The 16677-nt window shown below is 41.5% G+C and overlaps 1 protein-coding gene across 1 annotated transcript in view; it reads left to right on the top strand.

Moving 5' to 3' along the window:
• Positions 1 to 16677, top strand: part of COL14A1 (collagen type XIV alpha 1 chain) — a 521812-nt gene that overhangs the window by 216357 nt on the left and 288778 nt on the right. The window contains 3 exon segments of the mRNA XM_029591954.1: positions 1947 to 2086; positions 7021 to 7147; positions 12062 to 12201. Coding sequence (XP_029447814.1) covers positions 1947 to 2086; positions 7021 to 7147; positions 12062 to 12201 — 407 coding nt within the window.

Here is a 16677-nt window from a genome sequence, read left to right on the forward strand (position 1 = left end):
ACGGTAACATGGAATAGACTTAGTTTTTGGGTACTTGCCAGGTTCTTATGGCCTGGATTGGCCACTGTTGGAAACAGGATGCTGGGCTTGATGGACCCTTGGTCTGACACAGTATGGCATGTTCTTAGTTCTTATGTGATCAAATTTGCCGATAACATTATTCAAAGTTGTTAAATCACATGATGATTGTGATAAATTGTAAGAAGACCTTACAAAGTTGGGAGAATGGGCACAATGCAAGGTTCCACGTTAGGCATCACTATTCAGGAAAAAGATCTGGGTATGACTATTGGTAATACATTGAAATCTTCTGCTCAGTGTGCAGCAGCAGCAGCAGCAGCAGCCAAGAAAATAAATAGAATGCTAGGAATTATTAGGAAAGGAATGGAGAATAAAGCAGAGAATATCATAATGCCTCTGTAGTGCTCCATGGTGCAACCTCATCTTGAATATTGTGGGTAGTTCTGGTTACCACATTTTAAAAAAGAATTTGAAAAGGTACGGAGAAGGGCGACCAAAATAATAAAGGGGATGGAACTATTCCCCTATGAGGAAAGGCTAAAGACTTTTTCAGCCTGGAGAAGAGACAGCTAAGGGGAGATATGATAGAGGTTTAGAAAATAATGAGTGGAGTGCAAGAATAAAGGTTAATCAATTGTTTACTCTTTCAAAGAGTTCAAAGGCTAGGGGTCACAATAAAATTACTTGGTGATACATTTAAAACTAATAAGAGAAAATATATTGTTATTTAATGCATAATTAAGCTCTGGAACTTGTTGCCAGAGGTTGTGGTGATGGCTGTTAGTGTAGCTGCTTTTAAAAAATGTTTGGACAAGTTCCTGGAGGAAAAGTCCATAAACCATTATTAAGGTAGAGTTGCAGAAATCAATTTCTTATCCCTGGGATAAGCAGTGTAGAATCTATTTACCTTTTGGGATCCTGTGGCTTGGCCTCTGTTGGAAATAGGATACTGAGTTTTATGGACCTTTGGTCTGACCCAGTATGGCGAGTCTTATGTTCTTAGGTACCTAAAAGTGAAAGGGGGAGATCTGGAATTTTAGACATGAAACCATAGAAATGTTTGTACTGAAGATTTCAAACGTGCTATTCCACTGTATTATGTGTGCCACGCCTTGAACTCCTTGGCTGGAAAGGCATGAATCAATTAAATGATGGTGATGATGATGTTGTATGAGGCTGAAATTATTTTGGGGTAAAAAGAGGAGTCAGTGAAAGTCTTTGTTAGAATCTATGTCCTCAGAAGCTTATGCCTCAATTAATTGGTTAATCTGTTGCTAATCCTATGCAAATTTGCCAGGGTTTCTTCCCTAGTAGTTTACAAGTCTATAAGGTGCCTCCCGCCTCTTGGCATTTTTGTTACAATCCATGGGTGAGTTTGTGAGGGAGAGGGGCAGCACAGTTACCACTTGCACAGGGCACCAGCTCTGAATGGGCAGGGCTACCTCTGTCCCTTCACATGCATTGTCAAGGGTTAAAGTACTTGAAAACCTCTTCACCTCATGTCTTTTTCTAAAGTGTATACAAATACCATATAAATATACCTAACATACATTTTAAATCTAGAAGAACGGTTCCTTGCAAATATATGAAATCTGACCAGTTTTTATTTCCTGGTAGACTGAGTGCCAATAGTTTGATAAATAAATATAAAATACACACACACACTCCAGTTCTGTAAAACTGGCAATAAACTTTAGGTTCAGAGAGAACGTGTAGTGTGCTAATAATTTTAACTGCAAGATATTTTGTAATTTCAGTATTCACCAGAGATAATTTGGTTGGACTATTCATTGAGACTGAATATACAGTACTCAGTTCTTGTGTATTCTTTTTCTATTGGAATATTAAAAAAAAAAGTAAAAAAAAAAACCCAAACATTTTTAAATGTCATTGTTCAATTTCTTTTGTCAATTCTTCCTTTGAAGTGTCCCTCAGTCCACCAAGAAACCTGAGGTTTTCAGATATCGGCCATAGCACTGCAACAGTGTCATGGGACTCTGATTCAAAGAAAGTGAAAGGTTTCCGCATTATGTACGTTAAGACTGATGGTACAGAAACCAATGACGTGAGTATCTGGAGTACAGACATAGATATTAAGTCAACAGGTCTACTTTATTTTTTCCTATCTATCCTATTTCTCCTTCTGTATCATTTTTGGGCTTTTTTTCTTTGCTTTTCCATTTCTTCGTATTTTGTCTTGTAGCATTTTTTTTTTCTTTCTATGGTCTTTCATTTTTGTTTTAATTAAAATGTTGTGTACATCTTATGGCCTCGTCCTTGTTTATTTGTTTGGTTTTTTTTTAAACAGACCTTGCTCTGAAATCACTCATAAGCTATTCATATTATAATTAAACTATGGGTGGGGGAGGAGTAATTTTCAAAAGGTTTCAGCTTGTGAAATTGGGAGTTGAGGGACAAATCTTTAAACTTACGAGAGGGTGCAGATTTGTTCGCGCAACCCAGCGTGAACAAATCTATGCTCGATTTTATAACATGCCGCGCGCATGTTATAAAATCCAGGGTCGGCGCGCGCAGGGGGGGTGCACAATTGTGCAACCTGTGCGTGCCGAGCAGCCTGCTTCCGTTCCCTCTGAGGCCACTCTGAGGGACTTTTTTTTTGTCCCCCCCACCTTTCCCTCCCTTCCCCATCTAACCCACCCCCCAGCCCTAACTAAATCCCCCCTATCTTATTTCGTGGAGTTACGCCTGCCTCTGGCTCCCTGCCTGCCGCTGGCTCCCTGCCTGCCGCTGGCTCCCTGCCCCGGCACAGGCTGTTGTGCCGGAGCACTCGGCCCCGCCCCGGACCACCGTCACACCTCCGGCCCCGCCCATGGACCGCCACCTCGCCCCCAGACACGCTCTTGACCTGCCGCCATGCCCCTGGAGACACCCCCGGCCAGCCTCTTATTCAAAGCCCGGGACTTAAGTGCGTCCCGGGGCTTGCGCGCGCCGCTGAGCCTATGCAAGATAGGCTCGGCGCGTGCAGGGGGAGGCAGGGATAGGTTTTCGGAGTTGCGCGCGTATCTTAAGCGCGCAACCCTTTGAAAATCTATCCCTATGAGCGTAAGTAGAATGTACGCGCTCAAGGATTTTGGAAAAGCCTGAAGGATATGCGCACCAGCAGTGTCTCTCATTAAAAACAATAGGGTGGGGGAGGGGCTTGTCAGGGAGGTGCTTGGAAGTGGCATCCGCACATACATTACAGAACTTGTACACACGCTTTTACACCTGCTAATTGAGTTGCAGCAATGAAATTGCACTTGTCTTTTGCCTGCAAGTTATAGTAAGAGCTCTGGATTAAGTGGACTTCTCATCTCCCAATCTCACCTGCTGTTGCTGGAAATAGGATTTACACCATTGTAAAACAATCCACCCCTCCTCCCCCAACACCACAGACAATCAAACAATCAGTAAGTATACGATGACTCAGTGGTGGAAATACCTGCAGTACCTAAATGTAGTCATCTTTGAAGTGCTGAAAAGCGGATTGAAGGAGCATCCCCATGGTCCAGCTGCCCATGGTGAATCCACATTCATGTGGATTAAGATTATTGTTTTCTTCCAGGAAATCTCAAGACAGACTTTTTCAAGAGTTTTCGTAGAGTAGGAAGATTGACAATAGGTCTATAGCTAGACAAAACAGCTACTAGTAAGCTAGATTTCTTTAAAACTGTGCAAACAATGGCATTTTTAAAAGAATATGGAAATATGCCCTCACACAAGTAGAGATTTATGAATTTAACAAAGATGTCTACAAGAACGCTTTAATCTTGGTGTCACCATCTCACCCCATGTCTGCCAAAGAGGCTGAGCCCTTTATATGCAGGGACTTGTAGTTCTAACTTTCTTAGGTACATCAATGGGAAAATCAGAACTTCACATTCATGCAAGCAGTAGGGAAAAACCGGGACTAGATCAGTCTATTCTGTTGTCCAGGGGGGCGGGGCCGAGTGCTCAGGCACAACAGCCTGTGCCGGGGCAGGGAGCCAAAAGGGCAGGAGTCTAGAGGGGAAGTGACTAACCTAAGACTAGACATGATTTCACCAAGTTCAACAGGGGAGACAGAACAGAAAATTCTCAAAGTACATTGGGAGAGCACACTCTATATGTAGAGACCTTCTAGGTCTTCACTGGATGGACCTAGTCCAAGCCCTGAGATAGTGAGTCAATGGTCAAACCATTCAATACAGCACATTCTCTTTGGCGTGCTAGAGCAGTGAGCTCATGATTGCTTAACGGCGCAGGAGTATGAAGTCAGCAGTGATGTGGGCAGGGCACAGCTAGCGAAGAACTATAAAAACAGTAGTACGCTTGGCACATATGGCTTAGCACGAGGAGAATAGGAAAAGGAGTGTTGAGTATGCAATGCAGCAGTAGGCCTCACATGTGTGGTTTGTGGCAAACTACTCAGCAAACTTCCATCTGTTGTATTGAGCGAATCAAGGGACTTTATGGGTGAAATGCCAAACCCCTTTCAGTCTGGGATGGGAGATGACAGTCTATCATTGCGTTCTGAGGAGGGGCGACCAGCCAACACTGGGGCATCTATGGTTAGCTTGGCCACTTTATTCATGCAGTAGTTGGCAAAATCCTCACAATTTATTTCTGGTAGGGTCTCACTAATGGTGATTGGTGAAATGGCACCCGATGACCTCAGGCGCAACTTTGTCCCACAACTACAGGAGTAGTTCCAGAGTACATTAGTCCTTCTCCACAAAAGTGGGATAAAGGAGGAGTTTAGGAACTATGGGTTTGTTAGGCCATCTCACTAGGTAGGAAATGAATAGAATGATGGCGAAAAGAAAGGAATGCGCGGGCTATGGCTTGGAAGCACTGCTGTGCACTGACATGCAGAAGGTCTCTGCTTCATTCCCCAAATCATGTCTTCTGCTTCGTGTGGCTGGAGATGCTGTGGAATGTGGTAGGAGCTGTGATCATTACTTAAGAGTGATACCTAGTGGTCAGATTTAGTGTCCATAAATTCAGGGTTCCAAAAGGAGCCCTAGCAGATGGCTCCTGGCCAGGGGCATTGGTGGCAGTTCCCTTTTTGATAGCAATTGGCTTTGAGTGAGGTTATGAGTAATGTTTAAAGCCCTTACTCATGCTATAGGACAATGAGAAGAAGTATCCAGAATATTTTGCAGAGCAGTTAAATTGGTATTTCATCTCATGCCAGCTTAAGTCAAGTCTGAGAACCTATTTGAGGGTGCCATCTGTGACAGAGGTTTGACTTTTTCATAATCGAAATAAAGCTTTCTCAGTGGGTGTTTCACAGTTATGGAATGCACTTATATTTGAGCTGTGATCTAAACTGAGTTACCAGTCTTTTTGTAAATGTCTTAAGACCTTTTTGTTTACTCAGACTAATGTTTTTGGATATTAGTAATTAATGAAGACTATGATTATTTTAATTTTTTTGTTTTTTTGTTTTATTTTGTTTGTAGGTTTTGTATTGGCTTTATATGTCTCAATTTTAGATATTTTATTAGGTTTTTGTTATATTGTTAGCTATGTTTTCATCTATTTTATGATTTGTATGATTTGATGATTTTGTTTTTTGCTACATTTACTCTGTGTTGAACGGGTTATCAACCTGGGAAAGACAGATCAATCTCAAAATTAAATTAAAATGCATGGTCGGCAGGACCTGGGATCAGTTTAACTATGGGAACTTATATCCACATCTATCCAGAATGGCAAAGGACCAAAAAGTGAAGATAACAATATAAGGATATCTTGCAGGCAATCCAGCTTGTAAAGCTGTCATCTTTGATGAACACTGCAAACAGGAGCAGCCAAGTAGATTAGGTGGGCCAATTGATCTTTATCTGCTGTCACATATTTTGTGAATTAGAATGATTTCTTTGACTAGGAGACAAGGGAGTTAAATCAGGTGAGAGCACTGTTTATCTATAGAAGAACTGGGCAAACTGGTGAAGTATTTGGTAAAACTTACATGTGCATATTTTAAAATATACCAACTTACAAGCATAAATCCAGATTTATGCAAGTAAGTCACATTTTATTTTTGCACGTAAAATATACACACATATATTATTGAAACACTTGAAATATTTGCTTTTACCATGCATTGCATGATTTGTGCATAAGCATACGTTGCAGGGTAAAGATACGTGTATTTTATAATACATGCATATTTGATACACATGGGTTATAAAATACTCTGGTAAAACTACTTGCAGCCATATATGTGTGTATATGCTGCTGCACACAGTTGTATGAAAGTTATCTTCCCTCATTTCAGTAAAGACTCATAAACAAGTTGGGTAGCCTGGGGTCCTAAAGTGATCAACTTTTGATAGCTAGAAAAAGATGAAACTAAATAGCGTGCACTTCAAGTAATGGATGTGACTAGCAGAATGCCAAAGAGTATTTCTGGTCTAGTCAAGTCACTATTTTCCTAAGTGATATTCTAGAAGCTTTAGAAGGGACAGTATGTATTTTGCAAATGACACTAAGGTCTTTAATAGGCCTGATACACTGGAAAAATGTATGAGAAGTTTTAGAATCATTGAAGAAGGGTCAAGAGTGTGGCAGCTTAGATTTAATACAAAAAGCACCATCTTCAATTTGGAAGCAAACACTAAGGAGGGCTACACACAATGGGGAGTGAGCTACTGACAACTACCACACTAAAGGGATATGGCAACTTCTGGATTTCCAAGCAATGTTTCAAGACAGCGAGGGGAATTGACAAAATGCTAGGGTGCTTTGTGAGAGAGTCATTTTATAACCTTCTTTTTAATTATCATTACAAAATGAGTCTCTTCACCCACTCTTTACCCAAAGGAGAACTAGATCTGCTACAGACCAGTTTTATGTTTCTAGAGAATCATGGGAAACATAGTTTCGGAGGATGCAAAAAGCTGGAATTTTTCCTATAAATTTTAAAACTTCATGTTGCAATATGTGAGCTATATATATTTTTTATGTTCATGAAATAGAAAGAATTTTCCATTAAATGTATTCTCTCTACAGGTGGAGGTTGATCAAATTTCAACAAAGATTCTGCAGGGCCTAACATCTCTAACAGAATATACCGTGGCCATTTTTTCTATTTATGATGAAGGTCAATCAGAACCACTTACTGGCAGTTTTACCACAAGTAAGTTGTATCTAATTTCTGTAGAATATGCAAGGAAAACTTTGATAATACACAGCTTTCGGGAATGTGGGAGTTGTCAGGCAAGCCTACTATTGTGGGTGTGTCACAAGACTAACAGTGAGGTCCCATGCCCCCCTGACAGCACTAACAGCAATTACAGGTACTAGAAGACATGATACATTTTAAGATCTATGCAAAAAAATCTCCCACACAAATAAATTAGTGAAGTCTCACTAAAAAATCTAACTTGCCTGTTAAAAAGCAACTCAAGAAGTGATGCAAAAAGATTGTGCACGCTCATGCAAAAGAATTAAAAAATAGTGTGGCCATGCTGTAATCATAGGTGGTAACACAAAAATGAATTAGCTAAATAACGTAAAATTTTACCAATGGCAAGCTAAATAGTGTGAGCAGGCAGAACTGAGCATGCTCGGTTCTCTTTTCATCTTAGTTCCTCCTGCTGGCTTGTGTACAGTTAAACCTAGTACATGGGGCTTGCTTGTCAGTGGAGAGGGAAGAAGTGGGATATCTACTACAGTCCAATTAAGGAGGTCAAAGATGAGCAGTTAATTCAGGAGCGCAGAAAACTAACATGACTTCATGTTTAGAACTGTATTAGTAAAGATCTAAAAAGAACAGCATGAGAGGGCATGTTTGGGGACAAAAAGGAACATGAAAGGTGTAGACCCCGCTAGGAATCTGGCCGCCGTCATTCAGAAGTGCCCTATCATTCCCCCTTCTAGACCACCCTGTCATGTAGGCACTGCAACGGCTGCACCACACAGTCTGCTACTTCCTCAGAGTTCACAGAAATGAGCTCTTCACTCAAACCCAAAGAACTGGGCAGGTCTCAAAAGCTTTTGTTGCTCTGTCTGCTTCAAATACCTACAGTGGTATTTGGCTACACTAATAATGTCAATAAAAGCAAAGAACCTTGTCTTCTGGGAACTTGTTGCTTGGAAATACATTAGCCTTATTTAAAGAAAGATTGATTGATTTTTTAAGTGATCAAGTGTATCAGTGTATCTCTTTTTGTCACCTCTCTCTCTCTCTCTCTATCATTCTCTTCCTCTGCACCATGTCTCCCTTTCCTGATGCTCTGTGAAAGGTTTTTTTTTTTGTTTTTTTTTTTTATGGAGTGGTACATTAGCTAATTACTTACCCCTGGGGAGAGCATCTCTACAAGAGAGGCCCCAAGCTTTTGTGAATAGCCAGGGAGTGAGGTTGTGCACTCCCCAAAAAACATCTAAATGCACTGAGAATTCTTAGTTGCAAAAACATGATGAGATAGTATAACATCTGGGTCTCAGATACCTTAACAGATGTTGAATCACAGAGTTCACTCATGGGGGCAGAAATTACATTTATTTTCTTTTGAACTCGAGGAGTAGCATTCAGCATGGCAGGCCTGTGCCCTCAGGAACAGAACTCCCTCGCCGACTGGTGTTCCAAATGACTTTTGCTTTATTCACAGAAGACAGAAAACGTAATTACACAGAATGAGGTAAAATATTTCCGGTCCAGTATTCATATATAACTTGTTTCAGCAGCACAGAAAACTTGTAATAAGAGAACACAAGAACGACACCCAACATTTCTCCTGACACGCGTAGCCCCTACCCTGATCTGGACACAAAATGTGCTACTGTGAGAGACTGCGTTGCGTTTGGGCTGTAAGCTCTCTTAGCTCTGTTTCTAGATGTGTCCCTCTGTCTCTGCCATGTTTCTCTTCCTCTTTACGCAGTAGATGGGCCTCTGGCTGATTTCTGTTTTCAGTCAGCAACGCTTCAGGACTGTTAGGCAGTTTTTTTCTCTGAAGTCCCACATAGGACAGTCCTCTTACTTTCCTCTCTCTCTCTGAAGCAGTCTCTCTTCCTTGGACCTTCAGCACTTCTATTACTCTGGGACCCCCCCAAGTTACTTCTTCCTTCCTTGAAGCCCGGGGAACCCTGACCTTGGGCCTCAGCCACCTTCCTATAACAGGAGCATTTCTTCTTCACAGCAGGCACCCAGCCAGCAGCTTTCTGTTGGGAAACACACTCTCTTTCTACTTTCTTTGTGGAGGGGAAGAGCACACCAGCACCTTCAGCCTGTGGACTAATCCTCAAATCTGATCCTGTGAGCACTGGAATTGTGTTAAACCTATGGCGGCTCCCAATGGAGAGAGTTTCGGTCCTCTGCCAACACCCCTACTCTACTCTGACATCACTCACAAGGGCAAAATCTGTTAAGACCAATAATAAGGGGCAATTCATGGTCCCCCTTACATATGTCCAGACTTGAAACATGCATCAGTTGTGCAAGTAACATGATTTGTAACATGTAACAAATTAGAGTATCCATCCTGACCTATATTCAGGCATGTTTCCAGCATTTGTAATTTCCACAAGTTAAATCAGGTGCAGCTAATGAAACTCTTTGCTCATCGGCCCAGCAGCTCTCAACAGCTCTCTGAACCAACTCTACTTCACAGAGACTCTCATTGCCCTTACTAAGGGTCTCTTTCCTCCACACAGGATAGGTAGCAGATGACCAAATTTAAAGACACAGCTGCACACTTTTAAACCATGCCCCCCAAATTCAATTTTGCCGTAGTGAAAGTATGTTTCTCCCTTTCTTACTTTGCCTCACCCTACCTTGTCATATTTCCTCTCTCTCTCTTCTCTGATTTTCTTTCTCTTCACTCTTGTCTCGCTCTCCTTTCTGCCTCTAATTGTCTCTCCATTTCCCCACTATTCTACTCTCCTTCCCCTCCATTTTTCTTTCTGTTTGCTGGCAGAAGCATGTGGGAATAAGTCCAGCAGCAGAACTCCATCTAGAATGAAACTTCCCGTAAAATGTAGGCTCTGTTCTCAGCTAAGAAATAGCAAGGAACTGTTAGGGTTTGTGGGTATGTGGGCCCTGGGCCGAGGTGAGAGATGGTACCGCCCACAGGGAGGAGCCCCGTGAGCCTCACCATCGGGAGGTGAGGTCTCAGCTGCTGGGTATGTGGAACAGCAGGTACTGGAGAGAGAGAGTGCGACACTGCCCGCGGAGCGGGGAGTGTATCATAAAAATCACACAGACACAGAGGTGCCATGAGGTCTGTGAAGTGGGGTATACCCAAGGAGGAGTCCTCGGTAGAGATGATATGGCAAAGATCTGTAGAGTGGGGTACACTGGCGAGGGTTCCTCAGTAGAGATGATACGGCAATCGGCAATGGTCCGCAGAGCGGGGTACACCGATGAGGGTTCCTAGTAGAGATGATACGGCAATGATCCGCAGAGCGGGGTACACTGATGAGGGTTCCTCAGTAGAGATGTAAGGTAGAGGTCCGCGAAGCGGAGTACTCACTGTAGTAGTTCAAGGTTCCAGAGGAAGCCCTGGGGAGCAGGGCAGGCAGTGGTTCTAGGCACAAGGCCCTCCGAGGAGCGGATAGCCAGAGACGAGGAAAGGGCCCCCGAGGAACGGGTACCCGGGATGTCTCACGCCGAGGAAGCAGGAGCTGGAATGGAAATCCATAATGAGCGAAGTGGATTCAGCAATGAGGGAACTCATTGCCAAGTCATAAGCAGACAGGGTCAGCTGGCTTAAGAGTCCAAGATGAATGACGTCATCCGGGTGGGACGCCCCTGAGATTCCAGCCATGATGTGCATAAGACTGGCCCGAGAGCATGCGTGCGTGCTTAAGGAACTCCAAGGACAAGATGGCGGTAGGCAGTATCCACGCCGTCCCAGGAGGCCTGGGAACAGGGGCAGGCAGGTCAGCGATAACTGGCGGAGGCCGCCAGACTACCCAATGGAGTCAGTACAGAGAAGCATGAGGTGAGCAACAGTGGTCGCAGCCATCTGCGACTGGGCATAGTAGTACCCCCCTTCTTAGGGCCCCTCCCCGGGGGTTTGGGTTTTCTTGGTTGAGAGGCATGGAACTGCTTGATCAGTTCTTTGTCAAGAATATTGACTGCCGGCTCCCAGATGTTTTCTTCAGGGCCAAATTCTTCTCAATGATGTGTTAGCCTGTCTTCAATCCAAATCAGTGGTCCCCTGATGCAGGTTGTGTTTTGAGGTAACTGTATTGGGAGGGACCTCAAGTTGGAGCTCCAAATCCTACAAGGGCAGAACAGAATGGCACTGATCATGACTCCCCTCCCCAGGGGCTGTGAACACTGCCTCTACAACAACCTTAGCCCAGGGAGCAGAAGCCCCAATCCAGGGATCACACTGGGGACTTTCTGCATGGCAGTGGCACACTGCTTACCAGTTGATCCATATTAAAAGATGCGATGGCTGAGGGCCTGATGACTAGCTCCCTCCACCATTTAAATCTGTATGAAATTACCCACAGCATCACTGTTTCTATAATATGTACCATGAACCAGTTAGTCATGTTAAAAAGGCTCAGCAAATGCCACACACAGAAGGGTTTCCATAACTGATTAAGTGAATAGTTGGTTGTAAAAAAACCCACTAAGAAAACAATGAGGATAAACCTTTATCTAACAGGAAACCATTTTGTAGTTGGTTTATACCATTTATACATTTTAATTTTGTTTAAAGATATCTTGAGCAAATGTTGGAGAGACAGGAGATAAGTTGAAATAAGTAAATATTTTTAATTAACTCCTAATACAACTGATCCATGTTGCGTTCTTTTGAATATGTGTTAGTGATATAACAGAAAGCAATGTATTGTCTGACACTCATCACGTCTGATTGCTCAGAAACAGTCTGTCATATCCTTTTATTCCAATTCCAAGGAAATGCTTGTATTCTAATTGCAAATAAAGACATTTACGTAATGCCTTCTAGTAACTTTTTTTTTAATGGTGGCTTTGTGCATACTGTTGAGCCCAAAAATGTGGCATTAGTACATGATGCATAGACATATTTGATTATTGATTTGCTCTGTATTGTTATCTCTTTTTCTTTTGCAGAGAAAGTTCCATCTCCCAAGAATCTGGACGTCACTGAAATATCTACAAGTAGTTTCAGAGCTTACTGGAAGCCCGTCTCATCTGATGTAGAAATATACAGAATAACGTGGGCTCCGCTAGATGGTGGAAAATTACAAGAGGTGAGTTGTCAGAAAATCTGGCCCCCGAGATATGTCTGGACTCTTGCAAGTTTCATCTAGCAAAATTAAATATAGAGGGAGATAAACTGTACTGCTGGTTAAGTGCTCCATAAAATATAAAGAATACTTTTCTGTTTTTTTGAATTGAAATGAAGAAAAAATTTTATTTGGTTCATTTTTCCTTTTTTTGTTTTTATTTTATTTTATTACACGATAAATTCATTTTTATATGCATAAAGTCATATTTACACATGTAAAATTGATTTTATGCTCATAAATACAATGTTATGCATGTAAAAAATATACATGTGCACAGAAATAAAATGAATGCACATCCCTACTGAAAAAGATTTGGGTCCAGTACAATGACAAACATTATACAGACCATATTAACTCCCCCCGTTTCCCCAAATAAACAAATCAATACTAGTAGACATGCACATTCTAACCCTGGCATTGCTTTATTAGTACCAACTAATTCTTATGAGCATCACTGATTCATGCTATAAAGCCAAAACAAAAAACCCCTACACCATTGTTCAACATAAATCTTACACAGCCGAAGCAAGCAACAAGAAAGAAAGAGAGAAAGGATATCTTACAAAAATCAACTTAGGGAAGTCACTTGAAGTACGTAATGAGGGAAGAGAAAGCATTCCTATAGTTTAACAAGAGTTCCTGTTCCATGGCTACTTGAAAGAGGATTATGTTCAGGTACATCACTATCCACATGGGCTTACAATCTAACATCTGGATTCATGAAACCACAATGTCTTTTTTTTTTTATAGGAGGGGGCCTCACTATCACTAGGGGGTGTAGCTGGGATAGTGGGCCCCTCCCTTGAAAAAGGATTGCGGCAGTATCGCTGTGTAATTTTGTCTCGCAGCAAGACACCATGAGGCAAAACAACTAAGCATTGTCCCTTTTCGTGTGATGTCAGATCCCAAAGCACAAGGCCATCATCGCCTTAAAAGACCGACCCACGTAAAAAAAAAAAAAAATTGTGCCCAAAAATTTAAAAATTCTGCAGGGGTCAAACCTGACTCTCCTCCTCAGCCCAGGACTGCCACTCGAGGTGGCCCCTAATATCCAAGCCCCACAAATATAATTACAAGTTCACACAACGATGGAGCCCACTCCCTCCCAAGGGAAATGTAAAATATTATGGGCATAAGGGCCTCCACCCCCCTTTTTATATAATATAGGGCTGGCAGGTCCCCCCTCCACCAGTACTCCAAACCCCAACCCCCAATTAAAAAAGAAAACACCTAGCTGGTGTTTAGTGGTGCCCCCCTCCCTTGGATCCTCCAAGTCCTAATAATTATTGGGTTCAAATAGGAAACCACCCAGGCCTCTCTACCCCTTAAAAACCCTCTCCCATACCTCATTACCTCTAAAATAAGAAAGTCTGCACTCAGAAGGGCCTGGAGCACCTACTAACACTGGGCCCAGTCAACGCCATTTTCCAAAATGGCCCCAACCTGAGCCATGTTAGGGTCTCAATGTTCAAACAACTACTATTGACCCACTTCCTAATTCATAACCAACTTTTTGACGCTATTGTAAAAATTATTTTTTGACCATCATACTAGGCATCATTGTGTGGTTTAACAGCTATAATCACTCAACCTTATATATAATCATCGGTCAGTCCATGTGGAACATCAATTTTAAAAAAATATTTTCTTGTGCTAATTACACCCGTGAATGAAAATGTTTTCAATGCCATATATCATTATTCTTTATAGATCACCTCTGTATCAATTCCTGTATCAATTCCCAAAGGTATCAATTCCCAAAGGTTTTATGACATTTCTTTTTCCAGATAATTGGTATAAATGCTGTACTTATCTCATGTTGACACGCTTGTTTTTCTGCTGAAAACCAACCATGAAATTTCTGCCAGCATATATCTCAGCATTGTGATACTTCACACAAGCTCTTTTCTTGCCCGACACCGGGCCGTGTTTCGGACTTCACCATGTCCTTAATCAAGGGCTACACATCTGCGTTTTAAAGCAGCATGGCGTTTCTCGGCGTATACATTTTTGTATGAATTAGGAAGTGGGTCAATAGTAGTTGTTTGTGTATTGATCGTGACCTCTCCGAAATTGATTCGATCTTGCTAAGCATTGTTTTTGAGGGTCTCAATGTTACCATGTTAGATTACCATTTTCCCAAGAGCTGTAGCTAAATTAATATGGCTGACAACTTTCAATGTCGGCTGTGTTTATTTATTTGCATGGAATTACCTATGCATGACTGCTTTGCAAGGATTTGCAAAATTCATGCATGCAAGTATTATACATTGGAGCTCATTGTAATAGGAGAGGGAATCTATGGAAAATTATGCAAAATATTGTCATAATAGGTCTATATTGTGCAATATATGATGTTTAATGTGTGTTATAGCCTACTGTGGCTTAATGAATCTTCCAGTAAATTAGTACCTGAGGCAACAGAGGGCAAAGTTGCAAACTACTAGGGAAGAAACCCTGGTAAATTGTCTTAAATCCACCCTTAAATCTCGTCCACTAATTTCATGTGAGACTACTCTGATAAACTTCTCTTTGTCACTGGGTCAGTATGGCAATTTTTATCAGAGGCCAATCTAGGCTACAAGTACATGGCAAGTACCCAAACACTAAGTAGATCCCGTGCTACTGATGCCAGTAATTCTCCAACATCTACAGATTCAAGGGAAACCTTGTTTGGTGGTATTTTTTGTACGGTGGCTCTGTTCAAGGATAACCGATTTTTAGTCATCCTTCTCATTCGCCCCGTATATTACTCTTTATTATTCATGCTTTAATATTTATTATTTTTTCTTTTTCTTTTCTCCTTTTACTTTTTACTTGTAAAATCCCTTCTCCCTAACTGCTTGTCTGACCCACTTGTTTATTCTTATTATCATATACTTATCAAGGCTGCCGCCTTTGTCTCTTCTCATGGGTTCAGATCTGCCTGCCCGACATTGGCCATGTTTCGGCACCATGTGCCTGCTGGACACAGTAGATTTCTCTCCCGCAGCCCCTGAAGCAGGCACATGGTGCCAAAACATGGCCAATGTCGGGCAGGCAGATCCAAACCCATGAGAAGAGACAAAGGCGGCAGCCTTGATAAGTATATGATAATAAGAATAAACAAGTGGGTCGGACAAGCAGTTAGGGAGAAGGGATTTTAGAAGTAAAAAGTAAAAGGAGAAAAGAAAAAGAAAAAATAATAAATATTAAAGCATGAATAATAAAGAGTAATATACGGGGCGAATGAGAAGGATAACTAAAAATTGGTTATCCTTGAACAGAGCCACCGTACAAAAAATACCACCAAACAAGGTTTCCCTTGAATCAGTAGATGTTGGAGAATTATTAGTGAAGGGAAAGAGGTTAGTTGGTGCATACTGATGCCAGTAATAGCAGTGGCTATTCCCTAAGTCAACTTGATTAATATCAGTTAAAGGACTTCTCCTCCAAGAATTTATCCAAACTTTTTTTAAACCCGGCTGCACTTCTGCACTAACCATATCCTCTGGCAGCAAATTCCAGAGTTTACTTGTATGTTGAGTGAAAAAGAATTTTCTCCAATTAGTTTTAAATGTGCTACTTGTTAACTTCATGGAATGCCCCTTAGTCCTTCTTTTATCCTATACCAAATACATCAAAAGTAAACTACACAGAAGAAGAGAAGTCACCTAGATTTATTTTCAAAGCTTCCTGATAATAAAAAACATATATTTTATATTAGCAGACAGGATATGTCATTACATATCATTTTGACAAATTCAGTGATCCCCTAGTCTGATTTAAACCTATCACTGGCCAACAATTCACTGTACTAGAATCTCAGTGGCCACAAGTCTAAATCAAATCTATCCCTGAAAACATAAGGTAGTTTTTGGTAGCCTGTTACCTTAAACTCCTTGTAATAGCCCTTTAAATGTGTGATCAGCTCTCTTCTTAAATAGGAAAACAATATTTATAAATCCCACCCTTCATGGAAAGTTCTCACCTACAAGCTGGAACAGGGAATTGGCAGCTGCCATCTGCCTTTTACCAGATGTCCTGAGGTTCTCTCATGCGGGCGCCTCTCTCTCTCTGCTTCCGATTAGGATGAGGCTGCTATGGATGCTGCAGCAGTTGTGTGTGTATGTTGCTGTTAGTCTTGTCATTAATGCTGTGAATCCGTCTTAGAGCTGGTTGTTATTGCACTGTTATATTACAGTAATTTGTTACTGCAGTTAAGCACAGCTGTATAAGTGAATTGGTTAATAAGTAAAAAATTCTTCAAGACTGAGGTCTTTCAAGAATGAGCTCTTTCAACAACTGTTCCTTCAGTGCTTATATTTTGCCAAATCAATCAGTGGAAATCTTGCTGTGATATCATACCAACACTGTTCATCCAAGATACTGGAATTGTTCCAATTCAGCAGAGTTTTCTTGCCATCTGATAGCTGGTGCTTCTGATGTCCAGGCTGA

The sequence above is a fragment of the Rhinatrema bivittatum genome, chromosome 2 (genome assembly GCF_901001135.1).
Source record: "Rhinatrema bivittatum chromosome 2, aRhiBiv1.1, whole genome shotgun sequence".
Classification (NCBI taxonomy): domain Eukaryota; kingdom Metazoa; phylum Chordata; class Amphibia; order Gymnophiona; family Rhinatrematidae; genus Rhinatrema; species Rhinatrema bivittatum.